This window comes from Pleurodeles waltl, chromosome 4_2, assembly GCF_031143425.1.
Source record: "Pleurodeles waltl isolate 20211129_DDA chromosome 4_2, aPleWal1.hap1.20221129, whole genome shotgun sequence".
Classification (NCBI taxonomy): Eukaryota; Metazoa; Chordata; class Amphibia; order Caudata; family Salamandridae; genus Pleurodeles; species Pleurodeles waltl.
Genome location: NC_090443.1, coordinates 55880357 through 55904711, shown reverse-complemented (window position 1 = coordinate 55904711; position 24355 = coordinate 55880357). Strand labels below are relative to the sequence as shown.

General features: G+C 41.1%; 1 protein-coding gene across 1 annotated transcript in view; it reads right to left on the bottom strand.

Moving 5' to 3' along the window:
* MCRS1 (microspherule protein 1) overlaps positions 1–21386 on the bottom strand; it is a 202022-nt gene extending 180636 nt beyond the window's left edge. The window contains exons 1-3 of the mRNA XM_069230637.1: positions 21100–21386; positions 8881–8950; positions 4502–4640 (exon numbers count right to left, since the gene is read on the bottom strand). Coding sequence (XP_069086738.1) covers positions 4502–4640; positions 8881–8890 — 149 coding nt within the window. The 5' untranslated portion in view covers positions 8891–8950; positions 21100–21386. The remainder of the gene's footprint in view (positions 1–4501; positions 4641–8880; positions 8951–21099) is intronic.
* Positions 21387–24355: the final 2969 nt, after the last annotated feature.

Here is a 24355-nt window from a genome sequence, read left to right as displayed (position 1 = left end):
CAGATAATGTTGCCCTTAGCCCACAATAGAGCTCTATAATTTCAAGGAAGTGATCAAGAGAACAACATACTAGGCACTTGATTTTCCAAAGAGACAAATCAACACTGCACATCTTCTTAGTCTCTCTCTTTCTCTCAGACAATAGGGCCCTATCTAACTACATCCTTTGGAGATTTTCTCTACTCCAGGACTACAGGAAAAAAGGCCCACCCACCAGTGAAACCAACTACTGCCTGCTGTCAGCCAGAGCCAGCTATCTTAATGTTGATTCACCACTTAACCATTATCTAGGCTATACACAAAAGGATGAGCCAAAACACAGAGTATCTCCACTGCATTCATATTGTCAAGCCAAAAGTAAGAAAAACAGAAGGCAAACCAAAAATGCAGAGCAAGGCAGGGTGGCACAGCTCTTCCAAGCCAAGTAAGGACTTCAATCGCTCCTGCTTATTAAATAGTAAATCTATTCTCGATACTGGCATACATCTGTCTCTAAATGCTCTTTTTCTAGACCCACAAGTATACGCTTAATCCTTTGCATTAGAGATTTTGCCCATGACAGACTCCCTGTTCCCAAAGTAGTTGTCACTCAGTTTAAGCAGAGAGATGAATCCTCAGTGCCAGTATTAGTTAACTCTCATCAGTCTCATTAGCGGTGTGCTTCCTCTCCAGTCGTGGCGCACTCCCTCTCCCAGCCGTGGTGAATTTCCTGTTCCAGCATTGGGACGTTTCATGTTCTAATGTGAGTGTAATACGGTCTCAGTTTCTGTACATCCTATGTACATCCTATGTATTAATTTATGCAGGATCACTGGCACAGGTAGAGTGGTTTAAAGTGTGACCACTCACCACTGAAATACGCAATGATAATTTACAAGTTTGAATCTAAACAACACTGACTCATCATTCTTTCCTTTCAAGGTTTAAAAACAGAGTAATATTAAAATGGAGTACTAATAACTTATTATAGAAACAGCAAAAGTGCAGTATGAAGTTGACAAAAAAAACAATTTACTATGCAATTCCAAGTCCTGATCATGTGTGCGTCTATCAGCTACATTATTAGTGTCCACTTTTTTACTACCCATTTCATCGTCTGGTTGTTGCATTGGTATGTATGGTTTCATCCTTGAATGTATCTGTGCAGGTTTGAGTGCCATTTGTCTCTACAACTGCTCATGGCTGGAAATGTGTGCAGATGGCACAGTAAGCAGTGCAGGTGAAGTAACCCAGACTTTTCTTAATAGGAAAACGCAAAACCCATATCCACACAATATTTAGCCCAGGTGCTCATGACCATGGTCCCTGTAAGTTGCATCTTCTTCTCTTCATGGTGATGGCCTGAGGTGAGGTGGGATTTCTCAGAGAGTGTAGAAACTACAAAATATTCATATGCCTTCAATGCGCTTAGGTACAGGGAGGGGGTGCAGAAAAGCAGAGATATGGGTTGGCAGATGGAGAGAGCAAAATGGAATGGACAGAGATCCTTCAACAACATAAGAAGGCCAAAAAACAGCACTACATCCTCGAGTGCTAGTTAAGGGGTAGAAATTGAACTGTTGTGAGCCGGTATTGATTTTGGTGCTGTAACAAGCGCCGCAGATGTGCATCAGTGTAATTCATTATGTTTGTCTCTAATCCGTTCCTTTTTTAGCTGCTAGATATTAACCTGTATCATGTTTCCGGTATAGAAAAGCTAATAATGAACTATAAATAAGAGCAAAAACTCAGCAGTATAAATAAGCTTTTTTGCTGTTTTTTCCATTATGGGTTTCTTCATCGTATTTAAAAATAATCCACTCTCCCCCAGAGCATAAAGTGACCAATCTTTATGGTCTCAATTGTCACAATGAACTCAGTCATACTGTCACTGGAATGCACTCTTACCTTGAAAAGACAGCATATATAGGAGGTATGTGTGCGCACTGAAATGTTAGGCTCTTGCTCAATGGTTACTGTTGGTTTTCTTCATGAGCAAAAGGAGAGATGAGCATGTACATATGTCACAAGACGTATTACTCCTCATCAGAATAATAGTTAGTGCTCTTAGCTCAGACAGGGAGATTTGTCACAATTGTAACTTAGCAACTGTAGAATTACACTAAATCACATCTGCACAGAGAAAGGAAAACAGGCAAGACTTAATGACATCAAACACCACAGAGAAGATACAATGCAGGATACATTATCTACCTTTTAACCCCTTCGCTATCAGGTTTTCCTACAGAAAATAACAGCTAAAAAAAAAAAAACATATTGCAATTGAGGTGAAAAAAAACAAAAATCATAAATTTTTCTCCACGTTTTTCTCCGAAACTTTTGACTGCGATGTCACATTATTGAAAGCAATTAACCATTACGTCTGCTAGTCTCTTCTGGTTGTAGGTGTATATATGGGGCTTGTAGGTTCATCAAGAACCCTAGGTACCCAGAGCCAATAAATGAGCTGCATCTTGTTATGGGTTTTCATTCTGTACCGGGTATACAGCAATTTATTTGGTGAAATATAAATAGTGAAAAATAGGTATCAAGAAAATCTTTGTATTTTCAAAATGGGCACAAGATAAGGTGTTGAGAAGCAGTGCTTATTTGCACATCTCTGAATTCTGGGGTCATGTGAATTACAGGGCATTTCTCAAATAGACTTTTTTTTTTTTCTTTAAACACTGTCTGAAAGGAAAAAGATTGGAGGAAAAACAAGGGGCAAAAACACTTGTTCTGCTATTCTGTGTTCCTCCTAAGTCTCCCTATAAAAATTGTACCTCACTTGTGTGGGTAGGCCTAACACCCGCAACAGGAAATGCAACATGGACACATCACATTTTTACATTGAAAATGTGTTCTTTGGAAAGTGCCTAGCTGTGTATTTTGATCTCTAGCTCAGCCGGAACCTAGGAAAACCTGTGCATTTTTGAAAACTAGACACCTAGGGAAATCCAGGATGGGGTGACTTGTGGAGCTCTCACCAGGTTCTGTTACCCAGAACCCTTTGCAAATCTCAACATTTGGCCAAAAAAACCCCTAAAAAAACACTTTTTCCTCACACTTCAGTGACAGAAAGCTCTGGAATCTGAGAGGAGTCACAAATTTCCTTCCACCCATCGCTCCCCCAAGTCCCCCAAATAAATAAAGATCTCGCAAATAAGAAAAGCTTTTCTACTCTACTCCAACTTCTCACTGCTGTAAGCTACAGCAACTTCTGGTGAATGCACAAGCAGGCCTCTCTGCTCTCTTTTACTTTTACTGCCAAATGTCGGGTATCATTGGTGGTGTGCAATACTAATTTTCTTTTTTTAATCTGCTTTACTGTTCAATTCTTTTTTTTTGTGAAGCCTGAATACTGGGTTTATCTCATCACCAAATAACTGTCTGCAGGAGTGCAGGTATGCAGGTAAGTACATCAGGTATAAGCCATACAGTATGTCTTATCAAAAGCTACGGTGCTGTTCTTAGTTCAGCCAGATTAATTTCACCCAGACACATTTCTAATACAAATACGGAATTCCACTGCATCCCAGCTAAAGTAGATCCAGTGACATCACACAGCTTAAGGAAGGACCATATATAACACATCATGTTAAATTCCTCTTTAATTAGGCTGTTGCCTTTCCACTTCCTGTATTTTTCCTTTTTAAAAAAATAATGTAAAAAGTATTTATTTTTTTTATTATGCGGTACACATTTTATTTCTATTTGCGGACCTACCAAGAAAAAAAAAAAAAGAAAGAAGAAGATTTCCAAAAACTGATAGCTATATCTAAATAAATTATATTTTTTTGCAAAGAGGTTTCTCATTAAAATAAGCGCATAGAGGATCCCATGTCTGAACAGACACAATCAGCGTTTACTCAGAGCAACAAAAGATTCCAAGGTGGTTTGATTTTTAGTTAATTGAATGCCATAGGTTTTATTTCAATTGTATTCTTTGTTGTGATTTTTTGAACTGTCCACGCAATGAATGCTTAGCCTTAGAACACAGCACTACTACTAGAATGGCAAAATATTTGGGATGACTTTGACGAGCATCTTTAGGTGAAAACGCAAGGGCTTATTTCAGAGCACAGTGCCTAGTGTATGGTCTAAACTACTGTCCTGCTGATGGATCGAGTGGGCACTGTTAAATTCCAAAACTATAGACTGAAACCTAATGAGACAGTGTACCAAGCAGGGACACCAAGGGCGAGACAGTGAGAAAGCAAACATCAAGAACCCCAGAGCAAGGGTCAATAAGAGGGCACAGACACAAACATATGGACTGGCAAAAGGATACCAAGAAAGGACAAAGTACATGTGCAGAGGGACAATAAGACATTACACAGATTATAGAAGGCACTAAAAAGAAGTCCAGAGCTTTGCCATATGAAAATGGATGACCAAGGAATGAAGGAAGACTAAGGAAGGCTGAGAAAGGAATGAAAAGAGGAGAATGAGAGATGGAGACCAGTATTGGAAGAGGATGAAACTGGGCAAGCAGCTTCTGCAAAGAGTGCCCCCAATTTACCTAGATGAACTCCGCCTTTTAGGGACCACGCCAGAGGATGGCAACAAGCTCCTTTGCTGCCCCGCAAGGTACTCCTCATCCTCAGACCTGCCATCTGTCCCAGATGCCATCAGTCCAGAGTCCAGCATTGCATGTAGGTCTGTGTGAGAAAACAAACATTTTATTTCATCACACACTTCAGGAGGCACTGGCTAACCACTCACCCTCTTACTCCTTCTAATGGTGTGCTACCCTTCTGGATAGAAAAAAAAAACAATGAAACACAGCCACAAGTCACTCTCAATGCATCCCGGATGGCTGACCTCCAGAAGGGGGAAAAGGGGTCTCATAGGTCTCCCAGACATCCCTTTGCAGCCAGGGGCAGTCACCCACTGCACGAGCCTGCAAATGGATCTGTAATCCTGCATCAAACTGCAGGCAGGTGGCGCCTACACAGTGAAACACGGAGCAGCTTTGAATCAGCTGCTCCATGTTTCACTTGAATGTGCTGCCTCCAGGGCAGCACAAGTTCGCAGCTGCCTGAGGGCAGCATATTCTCTGTAATAAGGTGCACATTCCCTATTTGGGCTCAGAGCACTAATTTAAAGTTGCGCCAGGGTGCAAACAGGAAACATTTTCTCTATGTGCAATAAGGGCCCTGATGAGGAGTACATCATTTGAGGCTCTTTGTCCTTTTTTTATTTTATTTTTTTAAGTCCTCATAAGAGACGAGAGGCACATAAGCTTTAATGGTACAAACCGTGTTGTTTTCTGTGCAGGGTCCCACCCGGCTATCAGGCCTCTTTCAACATATTGGGGTTTCCAGAGTTCCTGGACATGTTGATTTGTCTTTAATCCTTGGACCTCTATCATTTGAGGCTCTTTTGCACAAGACTGGTGCCTAAGTAGGAATGAAGGTGATGACAAACTGCAGAACTCACTAGATTAAATCTGTTGTAGCAATTTTGGTCCTGGTTGTTGTCTAACACATACTGCAGACTCATTGCCTGATTGTTTAGAAATTACTAACCACTGACCATGTACATTTGAAGAAAGATTTTTCTTGTTGCCATATAACTTTTGGGACAATTATCATCACTGTCCAAAGTTACAATTCTGAATAACAAAAAAATTCACATCTGCAACTTTAACTTAAAAAAAAAAAAAAGGAAAAGAAAAAGCACGCACAAAGTTTTCAAGAAGTGCATCATACATGTTAAGCACCGAAAAGAAAAAGCCACCTGACGCTACAGTTTGGTATAAGATTACTTGTAGTATTAGGCAACAGCGACAATGACAAGTAGCTCGGTATCAGACTCTTCCTTCTATCATCCCAAGGCAAAAACAGCCATAACCAAGCCAAGAGTTTTTGATTTTGCATAACAGTTTTCACAATTTTCATCAACGCACACAGAATTGGTATTTCATGGGCACCATCAGCACAAAGTTTCCTCACACGCAGTCACAAAGTACAGGTATCACACATGCAGAAGCAGTCCAAGCTTCCTCCGCACAATAAAAGGGTGCGCCATAAGCAGCTTGAGTGCATGCTTTTGTTACACAAAGGCACAGTGTGCCGGCTACAGCAGTGTTAGTATGCGTGCACACAGAAACACATAGGACTTTTACAATACCCACACAAGCATTGCAGGCTTCTCTCACTAGGCAGGTGTTGCAGCAGAAGCGCAACAACACATTCTTCACAGGCACACAAATGCATACTCGGAATTCAGCAGTAACGGAAGGTGCAGTGTAAGCTTTCCTCACTAACGTAGCAGTAGTACTGTGCAGATTGCATCACTTCAAGCATCCTACACATAATCAGTAGAACATAGACAATAGCAAAGATGGTTGTCCACGCACGCAACATGAAAAGCAGCAGTGCCAGTTTCCCTCACAGAACATGTACAGCACTGACAGAAGCAATAACAGCGACTTTCACATACAACTCAGGTACAACATGCACACAATCATATCTTGAAACACATGGTTTCCTGCTGGCTTGCCCCATGACAGGGAGAGACCGAGCACAGATTGGAGTCATGCAATGTGCTAGTGGTGATGGTTTGGGACAGGGCAAAGGTTAGGGGATAGGGAGGACAGAGCAAAGTCACAGGGAAGGAATGAACAGGGATCAGTGCATGAGATAGAAGAGAGGGAGGAGAACACCAAAAGCTGTAGCCAAGAGCCGGGATAGACCCTAGTCTGTAAGGAACACAGAAATGCATAATCGCAGAGCGCCAGGAGTGGTCAGAATAACATTAGCACTGTGTGAAGGCAACAAATGTAAAGTGTACTATAACTTCCAGCCAGGCCCTACTACTGTAATCCTGGTGGCACTGAAGCAACGCTATAATCAAAATAAAACAAAATGAACAGCCAGGAATGGCACATGCAGTAAAAGAGAGCAACTCAGAAAGTTGACTACAAGTGCACTTAATAAAAAGAAGAGCACAAAATAATTTTCTGTGAATAACACAATTTGAAAGCAGGAGACCCGGGTTAAACCCAAACAAAACCAAATTGTTAGATCCTGGATAAAACCATTTTATTTCCTCGTGCCTCATACTCTTAAAATATGGGTGATTCAATTTCAAGCATACACTAAACAAGAAAGTCCTGCACTCCATTCATACATATAGGAAACTCAAGATCCACTGGTTACTGTTTGATCATCCAACTCTAGCAAAAAAACTCATTGATTTTACAACTAAGAATCCTAGTTTAAACATTAAACATGTACAGTTTGCCTTCAAAGGTGGAAAACACTTTGTCCTTGGGGCAGAAAATATGTCTAGAAAGTTTGGAATTTATATTTTCTTTATTTTGACAGTCAATTTTATTCAATTTCCTATTAAACTGAACTAGTTATAATAAATTCATAATCCTGAAGGCTGTGCACCTGTGGATTAAAACAGTAGCCTTTGTACATTGCAAGTACTATAAATGTGAAAGTTATTTGCTATTTAAACACTTGCATATATTGGTTAATGTGGGCAAGATTTATAGAAGAGGAATAGATGTGCTTTTTGTAACATGAAAATACTGCATCCTTATGTGGCTATAACCACCCCTTATAGACCATTTAATTCAGTTTTGAGCTCTACCTTTGGGGTGAAAGAAGCGCACTATGATCTCAATATTTGCTGGAAACTATACAGAAACGATGAGAAGTAATTATGGTGCCACACTCAGTTTGAAAACAAGTTTATTTAATGGAAATTTTATTATCCTCAGTAGATAAAAAGTCAACTCAACCCGAGCCAACAGCTTAATATACATGGACCACACTTGGTGCCATCGGGCAGTACTCACAACAGAATAACTTCAAAGAAAGGGTGAGCACTGACAACAAAATAAATAGGAAAAGTATGATTGTTTGAGTTCTGAGAGTCACACTACATTTAGTGGTTTACCTGCCTTTACAGTAATCCGGGATGAATTTTCAAACTGTTCCGGGATCTCAACTGGGGTCTCCATTGGGTTATGAAGATAAGTATTTTTTAGGCTGAACAGACATGTTACCACGTAAGGTGAGGAAACCCAACTTCCACAAGTGTGACACAGTGTTTTTTTGTTTGTTGGATGAAACCAGGTGATAACTCAGTTTGTATCCTCTTATACTGGAGCAGAGTGAAGTCAAACAAAACTTAAGGAGCTGAGTGGTTGTTTAGTGGGCAATTTATCTGGGCTTGAGGATTGCGGTTTCAGTTTGAAATCTGCAGTGAGTCCACGGCTTCCACGCAGTTAGTGTCTTCTACCATCTTCCTGACTTTTGATGAGCACAAGAGGTCTTGAAACTATTGATAATAGTTCCGTGTTGGGATATTCTCTTAGGGATTTTTTGAAGGCACGTACAATGTAGGTGCTGCTAACATGCGAAGATATTCTGACAGAATGGATGCTGGCTTCTAGATTTGTTGAGCGGCTTAGCTCATTAAGCACAGGTCTACCTCCCCACAATCCATCCACACCCAGAAACCATTAGAGAGGCATTACTCCTCAAGCTCTGTACCTTAAGGTTCATAAAAAACGTTGTGTGTAAGACTGGTATCTCCCACATAATATGAACGTATGTGACTGCATCCTGTATTAGTTTAGGTTAGGTTACAATGAAAATCTAGCTACACCTAAAACTGTCTCCAACTGGAATCAAAGGACAAGATCAAGAGATTGTGAACTATGCAGAAATCTTTCCTGGGAAACAGCATGGAACAGCTAAGGACCCCAGCTCTCTGTTGTACTGCTGCAAACAAACTTTTATCTAGGCCTCTTTCTCCATTGCGCAGCACACCTGTCAAAAACTTATGGGTTACATTGTCTCCTAACCTACCCTACCTACTGTGCAAGTGTAAAGTAATTTGAGATCTGTAACCACTAATCTGAGTTCTTTGACTTACCTTGCTCCATTCCTGTGCTGGGAAGGAACAGATCAGCCAGCCTCTATGAAGCGTTACACAACTCCTTTACCTGCAAAAACCAAAAAATAGAGCAAAGTAAACACGCAGCTACCATAAAATTGACACTTGAACACTCAATTAACACAATTAAAGTGTATGGATAAGGAAAAAGATTGACAGTACATTTTTATGACACTCATCCATTGCATTACAAGAGTAAATCTTATATATAAAAATGTTCTACTCCTATCGAAGAAGAATAACTAAACATCTATTAGAAAACGTTTAAACTTCTAAAACACTGAGGAAATTATTGTGCGGCAATTACACTTAGTCAATAGTGCTTGAACTAGAAAGCCAAGTTCATCAAAAACAGACTTGGGTGGTATGTCACTGCCTGAATGGCCTATAAAAATGTATAGTGGTCATGAACACTGTGCACACCTTATTAATTTATTAAGTGCAATTCCTGATTGGAAGGAGGTAGAGCTATCATGTTTAGTGCCTATGGATTTCTAATGATAAATCCTCTTTAATGGTAAAGTCAAATTTATCATTACAATTGTAAAAATGCCACTTTTAGAAAGTTGGGATTTTTTTTTGCTCTTAGCCCTGTGTGCCTTCTGCCTGTGTGTGACAGCTGGGCATTGTGCATTCCCTCTAGACAGCCACACACAATGGGAGATTAGGTGTGTCTTAATGGGCCTTAATGAGCCATTAACTGGCTTGATGAGGGGCAGAGCTTAGCACTGCCTCACTTACACCTGAAAAGGATTGTCCCGTCTACCCACAAAAGGGCTTAACAACTCTGCATTGTCACTCCAGTCAGCTTGGAACCAGGACAGGGAAAGCAGGGCATCTGTGCACTTCAAAGGAATGCCTCTACAAGTTTCTACCACGTTCCAAAACCACAGTACCAAAGAATAAATAATGGACCTCAGACACCACCATTTCTGTACTCTTCTCGATCGGGGGATACGCTGCCAGGAAGAAGGACTGCTACGCTGCTGAAAGGACTGTCACTCTGCTGGACTTATGCTTTACTGTGCTGATCTGTGCCTGCTGCCATCAGGGCTATACCTGCACCTCTACAACAGAACCCACAGTGACTCCAAGAGTCAGCTGACTGGTCTCCATTTTTCTGAAGTCTCAGGAACACAAAAGACTTCCAACCAACCTGCTTGTGTACCTAGACTCTGCCATCTAGGAATCTGCCCTGCCAGTGGTACCACCCCTGTCCTGGACCCTTGGAAGTGGGCCTAAGTTGCTCTGCCCTCTGTGGTCCTCACTGAAACTGCAGCAAAGCCTTGCCCAGCAACGATGTGCAGACCATGCACCAGGATTTAAGGTATTGTGTTCAGTGGGCCTATGTGGGTCCCTGTAGCCAGCCCACACTACACTGCGGATGACCTGAACTTGTGACTTTGTCTCAGTCTGGCGTGACCAGATAACCACAGTTTGCTATTTGCCCTGTTATGCGCTATATTCTCCTAAATCTTAAAAATTGCATATCTCAGTATTTACTTATTAGATCTGTGTCATTTTGGTCCAGTTTTACTCATTAAATTAGGCTCTGTATTTCTAACCTGGTGTGGTGTTTTCACTGTTTTGATGTTTTAAGTGTTGCACAAACACTTTACACATTGCATCTTAAGTAAAGCCTGCTTGCTCAGTGCCAAGCTACCAGAGGGGGAGCACAGTTTAATTTATGGTGTGTATCTGATTTACCCTGACTAGGCTTGTGGTTCATGCTTGGACAGGGTGCGTATCTCTGCCAACTGAAGACCCCAATTTCTAAAGCATACACTGTAGTGGTGTCAAGTGGATTACCATACAGTGGAGTACCATACAGTAGAATAGCGTTACAGTTGAATACTGTACAGTGTGGTGTAGAATAGTGGAGTAGCATAGAGTGGAATAGCATAAAATGAAGTGGTGTACAGTGAATTAACAGACTTGGATGGCATAGGCTGAAGTGGGATAAGGTACAGTCGAGGAAACGTTTATACACTGTAGTGTTGTCTCATACTGTAGAGTGAAGTGCTGTGTCGTACAATGTTAAAGATCGGCATAGAGTGTTGTACAATAGAGGGTACGGGTACAGAACTAAGTGCAAATTTGGGCATTGGAGTGTACAGGGATAGAGTGGAGCAAAGTCTATTTGAGCAGCACAGTGTAGTAGAGGTTTGAAGAGTGGGATTATATAGAGTGAAGTACACTGAAGCGGCATAGAGTGTAGCAGTATACAGTGGAGTGGGATACTGCGAAGAGGTTTAGACTGGAGTGGTGTATTGTGGGGTGGGGTAGGGTGGAATACCATACAGCAGAGGAGCAAAGATTGAAGTTGCATACAGTCCAACAGTGTAGAATAGAGTGGCGCACAGTGGAATAGCAGAGTGGAGTACAGAGGAGTAGAATAGCATGGAGTGCTGTACAGGGGAGTGGAGTAGAGTGAAACAGCATATAGTGGAGTGGAGTGGACAGGTGTAGAGTGGAGTCCAATGGACTAACGTGGAGTGGTGTACAGTGGAGTGGTGCAGAGAGAAGCAGCGTATAGTGGAGTGACATACAGTGAAACAGTATAGAGTTAAGTGGTGTACAGTAGAGTGGCATAGACTGGAATAGCGTATAGTGCACTGCCGTACAGTGAAGTGGTGAAGACTTGAGAAGCATACACTGGAATGGGGTAGAATGTAATAGCCTACAGTGAGAAGCTGTGTGGAGCGGCATCCACTGGAATATGGGCTTCCACAACTACTGAAATATATTTTGGAAATGTTTGTACAGTTTGCTTACCTATTAAAATATGTGTGAGGAAAAACCTGACAAAATCCTGGAACTCTGCAGTGAGAAGGAAAATGAACTGTAAGAAAAACTGATTTTTGACCTCGGTCTCTGAACACTGAGCAAATGTGATAAGAAGAAGATTTAAAGGCTTCTTTATTGCTCCTCCACTTCCTAACTTAACAGAACACCTGTTACTCGCTATAGCGAGTGGGTGAGTAGGGTTCGAGGCCAGAGAGTGGGGTGGCATACACTGAAGAGGCGTAGAGTGGAGTTGCATACAATGTAATAGTGTAGAGTGGACTGGCATAGAGTGGAGCTGTGTACTGTGTAATAGCGTAGAGTGGAGTGGCATGGAGCAGAGTGGCAGAGTGTGTTAGTACATACTGGAGTAGCATACAGTGAAGTGGCGCATAATGGAGTGGCTTATATTGGCGTGAAGTAGAGAGTAAAAGAATACAGTTGAGTGGCGTACATTAGAGTGGGGTCCAATCAAATACAGTAGAGTACAATGGAATGGTATATGGAGGAATACAGTACACTGGAGTGGTGTAGAGTGGAGTAGCATACATTGGAATCGAGTAGAGTGGTGTACAGTAGAATGGTGTAAAGGGAATAGCAAATACTGGAGTGGCACACAGTGGTGGTGAGTACAATGTAACAGCATAGAGTGGAGCAGCGTAGAGCGGACTAGAGTTTAGTGGAGTGGCAAGGCATACGGATGTATGTGAAATTTTGCCTCACTTTGGGTTATGGTGTGCAGAGTAACGCAGAACAGCAAATTTCACTGCCTTGTGTTTCTCCAGATTTAACAATCAACACAGGGCCACGCATGGTGTCTTTGCATTCCTTTATAAATCTTACTTAAGTATTGCATTGCCCATGCAACATAATGAGTGATGCAAGGGTACTGCAATCCAATAAAACATCTAGGCCTTAGTTATATTTTCGGCCATGGTATACCGTGACAACGTTGCAGTATACCGTGGTATATGGAGATGAAAAGCCAGTAATTAATTGGGTAATTGCTGTTTTTAGAGACTGAAAAGGCAGCCGTATTGTTTTTGCTATACTTTGGCTGTGTTCATTGTTAGGGCCTTAAATACAGGTAAGTAGTAGCTCCCTACCTATTACCACTGATTTCTAGAGGTAATAGGTAGGGACATTCACTTTTTTAAAACAATATATATTTTTAAATAGGTTTATGGCCATGTACTGCAATAGTTTCACAATATTTTTGTGAAATTCTGCAAAAGTAATGCAGTGACAGATATCAGTAAGTTTAAATGCATAATAACTTAAAAAAAATACTTATCCTACTTAACTGCAGTCCCCAAAAAGCATCATCTCTGCACCATAATGTATAACCCTGCCAAATTTCATGTCAGTCCATTCAGCCATTTTCATGCTACGTCAAATACAATAGTCTGTGGAAATTGCATTGGTAGAAAAAGTAATTTTGGGACCGCTCCCCCACCCCCTTTTATCTACCTACTCCCTTAAGGATTTACCACAAAAAAAACTTTTGTCTCAAATGTAGAAAATGCTGTAGGTTTGAAAGGTTTGTGGAGATTTGTCAAACACATGGAAAGTTATTAGGGAGCTAATATCTGAGGAATTACTTTCGTTGGGAATATTATCTATAACTACAGAGTGGCAATCAGATTAAATGTGATTTCTTTCTATCTATTGAATTTGCTTATTGGTTTACATAATCATGTGACCATAAATGTGTCTTTTAGTAGTTCATGTAGTAATTCTAAAACTTTATATATGCAGTCTAGTTTATTTTTTGGGCTTCCTTGATTCTTTTTGTAGGACTGTGTTAGTGAAGGAAAGGCAATCAATATTATTGCTATGGAAATTGAGATTATCATTTTTAGGTTGAGCGTAAGCATACAACCTTATGTATACTTTTAAGTATACTTCATCAGTGGGCTTCTAGCTATCTATTATCATCTGTTAGTTTCAGTGTCATTTAAAAAAACCTTGCTTGCTAGTGGTCAGTCATGCCCCTCTGTCCCTCTTTCTCCTATGTGGGAGCAGGGATCAGCTACTGTATAATTACGCTTTGTCATGTTTCTATGGTTGGTAGTTTTTTTTTTTAGTTATTTTTTTTTTTATAAAAACTTTGTTTCCTGCTCCTGTCCAGGAAGGCATCCCTTTTCATTTGCAGAGCATTCTTGCTCTGAGTTTAGCTGTTAACAAGGCTATAAATCAGGCTGCTATCTTGGTCACATTTGGTCTTTGTGGGCTCTCTGCAACCTCTCTCAGCTGCCTGGCTCCTGGCCTACCTTGTATTTTCTTTACCAAGTGTGCCTGCCTGTGGTCGCTGATGCGGACAGCAAGAGCAGAGGATCGCTTGTAATAACTTATAGTCTAGGCATCCAGCTCTACCAGGGATCCGCAATCCTTATAGACAGTACCCACTTCTGCTCCATACTGGGATCCCACTCGCAGCTCCATCAGTGCACTTCAGTTCACACACTCCAAGCCCTCAGCTGTGCCAGTGCCAGGAGCCCCACACATGCTGTCTGCCACAGGGCCACAGTTCTTGCAGGCATTACACTCTGCTGCTCCAATACTGGGACCTCGGGAGCAGCTCCATCAGTGCATCTCAGTTCTACCCCTACAAGGTCACTTCTTTTCCTATACTCGGACCCCGCTCACATACAGTTCCATTACAGCAGCTCAGTTCTAATATTCAGTCTCACTGTCATGCCAATACTGTACCCAAAAGAGCAAAATACAGCTCAGCAAGTATACCTCAAGTCTAACATCAAACACCACTGTTGATGGGAACCACCACAGCTCCACCAGAATCCATCAATTCTAACATTCAGAGCACATTTCTTCTCCGTACTAAAGCTCACAAACGCTCTTCAGGATTCCTCGCTTCTGTGGTTCAGAGGCAATGCCACTCCCATGCTGGGCCCCACTCGCAGCTTCACCAGGACACCTCCAGGCTAACACTCAGCAACACTGGCATGTCAATACTAGGTTCCACACACAGCTCCATTAACATACCTCACTTCGGACCTTGTGTGCCCATTACTTTTCTAGTACTGCAGCCCACATACAACTCTGTTAGTGCACCTCAGCCCTAACCTGCAGCACCTGATTATTACACGACCAGGAATTACACAGCGCTCTGTTTCTCATTCCTCACCAGCTGCCTTCCTGTTATTTCAGCACTGGCCTGGGACACAGCTGTCTATAGTCCTAATCCGGATCTGAAGCACCCCATATTGCAGTATTGAGGTTAACATACGACTCTGCTAATTCACTTTCTGATGTTCTGCAGTGCCCCCTGCTGTGCCACACTGACTTCTGTTTGAGGATGTGGAGGAGACAATTTAATCTATTCTTAACTGCCATCTGTATTTCGGAGGTTCTTTTTCACCTATCTCATTCCATTCTTTCCTTTATTCTGTTTATGCTCAATGCTTTCTTTCTCCCTCACTTTTCTCTTTCCAGCTCTTAAAATCCAAATGTTAACAGTTGCTTTCAACTGTTTATTTCTACTCCTCTCTCTCTCTTTTTTTTAGGTCTCTCTTCCTCTTGCTACCTCCTCTTTCAAACTCGCAAAACCTTGGTTATTTCTTATGGTCACCACAGGCCAGGGACAAGGGGGACACAAAAAGGAAAAGAAAAGAATAAGCATTATAAAGTAGTAAAGAAGATTATCTGTATGTTGTTGGATAAACTCTGAGCCAGATGCCAAACGAACTTGCCTGTCACAAACTGCTGGTTGTAATCTGCAGTTCACGGACACCAACGCTCGATGGAGTTTAGTGGATTCATACGGGCTGCACAGATGCACATTTAGTTTGTAAGCGATGGGTCTTAATCGCTGAACTACACACCAATCATTGTGTACTGCTTGACAGCACATATTACAATACGATAGTGAAAGCTCAGTAAGTTAATGCACCTAGTGAACAATGGCCTGCAATTTTTTTGATCGATGATTGCAATGAGTGTATTGATGAGTGGCAATATGATCTCTATACCAGCAAAGTTCTGGGGTTAAAACTTAAGAAAAAATACAGATTAAAACGTTTATTTTCTAAAAATGTCCAAATACACATCCAAAAGCACCTCCCAAAACTGCAAACATATTTCCGGTTGCAAAGTATTCATTTTTTCAGACCAGCTAACTGATATATGTAATATGTTGGACAAGTACCCTTCTTTACAGAACAGGTAGATTTCAGTAACATTTTGTCCCTTTGACAAGTACATTTATTTTAAAATTCCACACCCCTGGGTTTAAAATAAATGTTTAGCAAAGATAGAAGTACTTGACCAGTCAGCTGCCCTCATAATATCATCCATTCTCCCATCTTTCCAACTGGCTTGGTTAGCCACAGTACCTCTCATAGACAGTGCTTGAAATTTCTATAGATTGACACCAGCCTGCGGAATGACATTTCACCCACCTCGTAATAATGGCTATGGTAACCACTTTAAAGGGCTTTACAAAAGAAATCAGTACATTTTAACTCCATCAGGACGAACCTGGCTCATTCGTGAATCATATTCTCTCATGCATCCAAATACAGAATTTTTTGCATGCCACAATCTGGATACAAGATAGTATCACACAGTCTTGGCTTCATAACTAGTCTTTTCAAATCTAAATATCAATTACCTGGCCATGACAAAAACAAGGATATAACCGGCATCCTTAATCTTATATTCTTCAGAATTCTACATACCAAAACATTTTGGCCTACACTCTTGCCACTATCAAACTGTGACCCTCAGAGACTGCTAATCTATAGCAATTAATAGTCCTATACTTAAGGCCCTTAACAAACTGTTCTACAAAAGGTACAAAGTTAACTACCTCAACTACAGGAACTTCCTTGGGATCCAAGTTCCTTTCCAGGCACCAACATACCCAACATTTCCAAATTCCTTTATACCTAGGTAGAGTTCACGGAGCCCAAGATTCGTCAAGCAGTTCTTCAGGTCGTCCTGAAAGGCCTGAGATGTCTGAAGATGTTCTGATATTTTCCATGCAAGAAGGTTCAAATTCCCTGTGTGAACCAGAGGATGGCCCTCTCTATCTATGCCTCCCAGCAGACCCTTGATAGCAGGTAAATAAAATTGAGTTTCGCAAACGAGTTCCAAAATCATTGGGTACCACATCACTTTGGGTTTGATTTTCATCAGGACTGCTTTGTGTCTCTCAGTGTTTAGTCCTGCGTTAGCCTCCGGTCTTGTAATGAAATTCAGAAAGGAATTAAATAATAAATAACTGGAAGTTCTACAAATTCAGTCCAAACTTTACATAGTTTACAATATCTGCATCCAAAACTATCCCTCGCACATCTTTAGCATAATATTCTGTGCACAATGCACTGCCTCCAGATGGTTCTTATCCCGATGCAACTCAAGGAGTTTATTTGGCCCTCCCCAACCAGATACAGCTCCAAAATTAAACTGCAAGAAAAACGGGTAACCAGACTTTTAGAAGCTGGCTTTTTTACGTCATATTTTAACAACTATGGTCTGGAAAATACTCCTAACAGTAAAAATAAGTAAGAAGAAAAATAGTGTGGCTGATACCCCTAAGTATGCCTAAGCTTCCACCTGCATTGCCCTACTTCAATCTCTAGATTGAGCGAGAAAAGCAGCAACCTGTAAGAAAAAGGTATAGTATGACTGTCCCAAGTTTGAAATACTACTTTAGGGTGCAAATCGATCTTTATTTACTTGAAGCACAACATACAGAAACAGAATATCTTAAGCAACAAATATACCCTGGGTTGAAATTATACTTTTTCCAACATAAAAACTCTTATCGAGAATGAGAAGAAAAAGCAATTTTCCCTAGCTAATGAGACTTTCCACAGGATTACTCGCCTTATGAATATCATTCAGGCACCAGGCTCAATCCAAACCCCAAATAGCAACGCTCAAGTGATGGCTTAGCCAGCCCAGGATGAGACAATAACGGGAAATTTAAGGCACAGACTGCGAGCTGCCATCAACTCCTTCCACATTTTTCACACCCATTTGAGAGTGGCAGAAAGAAACAGAGAAAAAAAGACAATTACATTAAACAACCCATTGCATACCATACGATTTTAAAAATGGCATCAACACACAGATAAGACCGGGAGAAGCTTACAAGAAGATATAGTATCTGTCATAAATATTCCCAAAGCTAAGTTACTTTTTCCTTCTGAAAGTTACCTATTTCTGCACATTGCTCACCCATAGTAGTAATCTCTGAAGGTGGGACTGGATTGTGCTGATTAACCAAGAGAGTCAATACAACCCATCACTGGCAAAGTGTCACTTAATTTTATACCTGAACTGCAGGACAAGAACGCTTAGCAAAAGTATGCAAGGAGAACTACATAGCTGTCTGGCAAATATAAGCAACCAGTACACCTGTGCTGATAGCAGTAGAAGAAGACTTAGCCCTCATGCAGTGAGCACGAATGCCAGCTGCAGGTTCTCTCTTGATAAAGGCACAGCAGATCTTAATGCAAAGGAGAACCAATCTGAGTTCATGTGATAGGTACAGCATTGCAATACTTGGCCATCATTCAGTCTGAACTGTTGTGTGCATACAAATTAATAAGATACCACGCGTCTGCAATCTAGTCTATAGTTGCTTCTCTTTGGTAAGGTTTGAGGGTGGAAGGAGGACTGGAGAGTGATGGACTAGCCCATGTGAAAGGATGACAACTTTTGTCACAAATGCAGAAGAAATGCGAACCAAAAGTTTAGTTTGGTAAAACAGTGTGAATGGTGGCTGGACCAAACAGTTCACCACAGAGGCCAAAATTATTGCCACCAAGAAACCAGTTTTTAACATTACCAGGCAAATCAGGCAACCATGCATTGGCTCAAATTGAGATGCTATGATGAGCTTTAAAACTAAATTCAGTTCTCGCTGAAAAACAATAAATGGAGTGGCAGGAAACAAGAGAGGCAAACCTTTCAGAAGGGTGGTCAGGGAGGCAAGTGAAGACAGAGGAAGCAGTCTTCAAGAGCAGCAATTGACAAATTAAGTTAGGCAAGAAACAGCGCAAAGCTGAGAGCATCAAAATGGTGGGCCCAAACCACCCACTTACACATGCTGACAAATTTACTTCAGAAGCCTATATTGATGGATTGTGTGGTGGGTTTCCTGACAGCCTAGATGATGTCTGCCATTTATTCAGGTAAACAGAATGTTACTACTTGGTAACACTATGGTCCAGATGTAGCAAAGGTTTTTACCCATTCTGTGTCTATGGGAAAAAGTGTTCGTACATATGGCCTTATGTCCATGCGTGCAGCCTTAGCTTTACAGAACTGGGATGGAGGACTCTACCATCTAACATCCCGAAAGAAAAGCATGTCCACTGTGGAGGAGAGGAAGAGGGGGGCCAAGTGCTGAGTTCCAACAGACCGGCATACCAAATCTTCCTCCCCCAATCTATGGTGATCAGAATTTCTGATTGATCATTCTGTACCTTCTCGTTTGGGATTTCCCAATTGCCCATGAGAACCATAAGCCTCGAAGAACTGGCTTGACACATCAGCTGTGCCTCCCAGAGCTGAAAATAACTATCAGAAATGCCCCCACAAAATCTGAACAAAACACTCCAGTTATCTTGTGAATTGAGCCTAATAAAACAAGCACTTGCCATTAATACGAATAACTCTGCTGTTTTTTTTTTTAGGTTCCTTGTCACATTGACTGGGTTTACGATAGTCCATATCCGTAATGGCCAGTATAAGAAACCACAGGCGGGCATGGGCACTTGGTTTCTGTGTGAGACTGTAATGGCCTCCCATTATCTCGTCCCTGGTGTTTTGATAGTCCTTGAATGAGCAACAGTTTGCGATGTGATGAACAGTATGGTGATAAACAACACATACAGCTTTGCATGGCCTCCCGAGTGTCGTATGTGTGTTTACATTTAGATGGATTTGTTGAATTGTGCTCCATTTCCGTCCGTGCCATAACACTCATTTCTGTTAGGGGCAAACCTCCGCATTCTCACCTATTTATAGGGAAGCAAATCTAACCTCAATAATAAAGAAGCGCTGTTTATTTGCACCAACAAAGAGTGATATTAGGGGACTTTCTGAGGTCTCTGTAAACTAACAACATCGAAGTGTAGGTGCCAAAATTCCAAATTTGAGCATCAAAACAAAACATTAAGCTCCAAAACTAAGCATAATACTCCGTTAAGACCTGACAGACCTAGACACAATGAGAAATGTATATGTAAAAAAAAATTAAGATAAAGGCCAGGTACTGCCTCCGAAATGAACATCATAAGCGAGACTTTCCAGGATTTTATAATGCACGCTTGATACCACATATATCTTTTTCTTTTCCTTGCTCTCTCAGCAGTAATGGCATATTGTTTAGCCCTTAGAATCATCAAATATGAGAACTCTGAAAAGCTCACGGACGAAGACAGCTTGAACTGCTAATGCGTGCTCTGTATATGTTCTATATTTGACTCAGTGCTGCTGTGCTGTTGCCTTTACTGTACCCGTGTGGTAAAATGAAGCCTGGTACGCCCCGCACGGGCCATGCAACCTCCCAATGGTAATTATGTTTAGCGTACGACATTGCACAGGCGCTACCCCTGGGGGTCCTTTGTAGTTTTAGCGTGACACGAGATGCTACGACAGTGCCAGTTTTTTTTTTAAGTCTGTCACAATCCTGTTTCCTAGGGGCGGAGCTAAGAGCAAGACATGAGGAACTTTATGACTTTAATACCAGTTGCAGCACATACCAAGACACACTAGAAATGTGTTTCAATAAATAAAACAAGTTAACTCGTTACACAAAATGAAAGCTAAACACAATGATATTTTAACATTTCTTTTGTAATATTTACAGCTTCGTAATGCCATATTGTTATTTGCTGTCGTTTCCCACAATACTATATACTCTTCAGTGTGCACACACATGGAAAGAAACAAGCAGACGCGCACACACACACAAAGCTTCCCACACAGTCCTCCTTATAGTGTCCAGAGTCTCTCCCTCTTTCATTCGTTGTTCTCTCGCACAAAAACACACACATACAAGCAAGCAAACACACATACATAAGCAGACCCTCGTTCAAAAGACTCAGGTGGGATTAAAGCCATTTTAAACGTCTTTACCTTAGCTGTCAGAGGCAGGTTCACCAGCACTGGCAGCTAATGAGCACACCTTTCGTGAGTACCGGTACTCTCCTTGGCGGCATAGAAGTGCCGGTACTCAGAGTGATAAAAATAAGAAGTGCTGGTAATCAGTACATGTGAGTACCGGCCCATTTAAAGCACTGGACGTCACCGTCTTTCAGAGTGCATGGGAACAGTACACTTTAGAAACGACTTTGGGCATACTCTCAACCCCACGGGTTCTATCATTAAATTACAGCAATAAAATACAGTATCTACGATTGGCCGTTACGCTACCTGCGGCAGCCAAGATTAAAATCAGTAGAGGCTCGATGATGTGTCCTATCCGATATCCCAATCCGGTACCACTGGTGGCGACAGGGCCGACGAGGACCACGGATCCGCCCTCACACACGGAATTTACTTTCTCCACATCCTACTCCGTCCATTGGCGGCTCCCGCACTCAGGCTGGCTCTGCCTCTCAGCGAGTTGGTATCTGGGACTAAAACAACGACCAACCACACTGACCCAAGCCAACGACACTTCCGCCAACCACAGCCAGGAGCCAGTCGGCCTGTATACTGCGTTACGAGTGCGTCGCAGTGGAAGTGACGTAGTGCCCCATCAAAGGAAGGAACCTTTCAGCAGCAGAAGCAACCACGCAGAATCACGTGATACAAAGTGTCGAGTCACGGCTTGGGTGTTGAACTTGTTTTCGTCTGTCTCAGGGTGCACTTGGAGGGTGTCTTCACGCGTAGTACTCGGAAGCGTAGAGTGTGTTGTTGGAAGGTTGTGGTTTTTGTTCTAATCCTATGTGATAAGTAAACTGAGACCGGAGGCTACAATTATGCTTTTCTTTTCTTGCCAAATTTAATATAGCAGCTGTCAAGAAATACAAAGAAACTACAGATCCCATCGAGCGAAAGTTGCAAAGCCAATGGGAAACTAAAGTAGTACAAAGTGAACAATCACCATTACTTACACAGTATAATGACGTCACTTGACTGCGAACAGCCCTTTGAACAGCCCTCTTTTCTTGCGGCTCGCAGTCAAGTACTTCATATTTATATTATTTTTAGCTTCTTGCTTTATTGTTGCTGGTTGTATATTGTTCTTATGCGCTGCAATTCATTTATTTCATAGTTGCAGTTGGCACATTGCCGCACAGCTTGCAAGGACACGTCCCTCAGGCTCTGTGCAGACCTGTTCCTCAGATAGCAGTAGCCATTTTGTACCGCTTCTTAGAATGTCGTGCTTTGGCCGTGCTCACCGTGTGTGCAGGTTTTCTTCAATCATGTTAGCGCTTCTGTCCATTAATTTATAAGGGGACGCGACAGAGGTTCAATGGACCTTTTGACTGCACTTAGAGTAGGTACCACCATAAGACTCAAATATCAATACCAGTCAATAACCACAACAGTCAATAGAATTAATAATCATTGGAGTCAGTAATTCCCATGCACCATGACCCCTTTGGTCATGAAGAACCACACCTTTATATAAAAGAATGTTTATTTCCCTATATTATCTATGCAAAATCACGTAACAGTAGTCTCAAAATGTAATGATACACATACAGAAACAATACTGGTTGACCAAATCTTTTAAAGAATCTCATTTTAACTAATGCATGTATCACTACACATTCCAGAGTTACAGTACAAATCAATAGCAAGAACAACTGTGCAATGGAAATAGCATACAGTTAGCTTCAGCAAAGATATGACATCAACTGTTGTTAATGATTAGCAAACATCTTGTGTGAGACTCCTAGCTAACCTCATTTGTATAGCATGTTTGGACTTCATGCAAAACAATTTAGTCCACACAAATTTGGAAAAACATCTAGCTATGACTGTCAAAATTAGCGGTTGGTACCTAAAACAAAGACAAATTACATCATCAATATCATCGAGCTAGTACCTCTCCTTGGTATGGATCAGCAAGCTGTCACTGTCTTTGTAAACACGACATCAGTTCAGTCAGCATCAGCAGCAGGACTTAGCAATAAAGTTCAAGGTAGAAATGTCTCAGGAATAGGAATAATCAGGATGGCACTTCTCAGTAAAGATTAAGGAAAAAGTGAGCTCTCTCCCCTCGGTGCAGTCGGGCTAAGTTAAAGTTCCCTAGAACTTCTTCCCACATGGCTATTGGACGAAGAATCATATGTTTAGATATAGTCCAATGCAAGTAGATCCTCAAATCTAAGATATAACTAAACTGTCCTTCACATGTTGATGATTGGCTTCTCTTCTCCTGTTCCTGTTGGGGGGCTCATCAGGTAACAACTTTGTATCACCTTATACTCCAGTCAGTGCATCCATTGTTAGCTCCTGGGAACATCGCTTTTACACACACTAAATTCTACAATGTAACAATAACTAATACATCATATTGTAGCAAGCAGTTCCCATGGGAAAAAAAGTCAGTTGCTAGCATTTGGTCAACATGGTGGAAAATTACAAATCTATTTTCTACACAGCCATGTTGTGTGACTCATTTAAGCAGTGCAACTTAAAGTGAAGCTGTGCAACTGGGCCCAAGACCTCGCTAACTTAAGACCTACAATTAATAAAGCAAATACATAACACATGATCATCAATATGACATACTACTACATTAATCTAAACATGAACACAACATTTCCTATTAACAAGCAATTAATAAGGACACTTTGTGATTTACTGGGAGCCTCTCAAGTAGGCACATCTTCAAAGTTGTGTATTATTTTACTATATTAATTCATTTTCTATGAAGATTCAACATTCAGAATACATGAATATTTATTAGTAAAATTCAGTGTTAACAATCTCTCCTCTAATGACTAAATATGTCATCACACCAACATCTTCCCACACAAATGTTCGCACAGCTAAAATTTGTCAACCCTATCCATTTTCATTTTTCATTCCCTCTTCGAATTTTCTCAAAAAAATTTTCCATTTTAATTTCTTCCCTCCTCTGATCATTCTTTATTCTGTTTAATTTGATTACATGATACAATTTACATATTCCCGTGCTCCAATTATGAAAATCAATATCCCTTGTATTATTTTCAATACTATCCCTTTCCCAGAGTTGCCAAGCCAGTTTCCCACGGAAGTAAATCCTTTGCCAACTTTTTCCCACACTCCTGGTTCTTTCAGCTCTTTCAAATCAGCACTATCATTAGTCAGGTTACTAAGTAATCTTCTAATTTCTATGCTATTATAAGGAATATATGAACAACAATGCTTCAAATTCAACATTTTACAAACTCCACCATCCTTTGCAAAAATAATTTCTAACGCTAGGCGGTTCTGAAGAGTCATAGATCTTACCCCAGCCATTTCTGTATCCATTAGGATCATGGCTCCTGAAAAATGTGTCAGCTTGTTATCCACAAGACTAGACAACTTTCAAATCTTTTTAGAATTTAGAATAACTCCCACTGAAGGAATTCTATGGCAGGACCGGAGGCTCAGATTATGCTTCTCTTTCTTTACTACTCAAAATTCAGGAGCCAATCGAAACACAGAAAAAAACATTAACTACATTTCCCAGCAAGCTTTG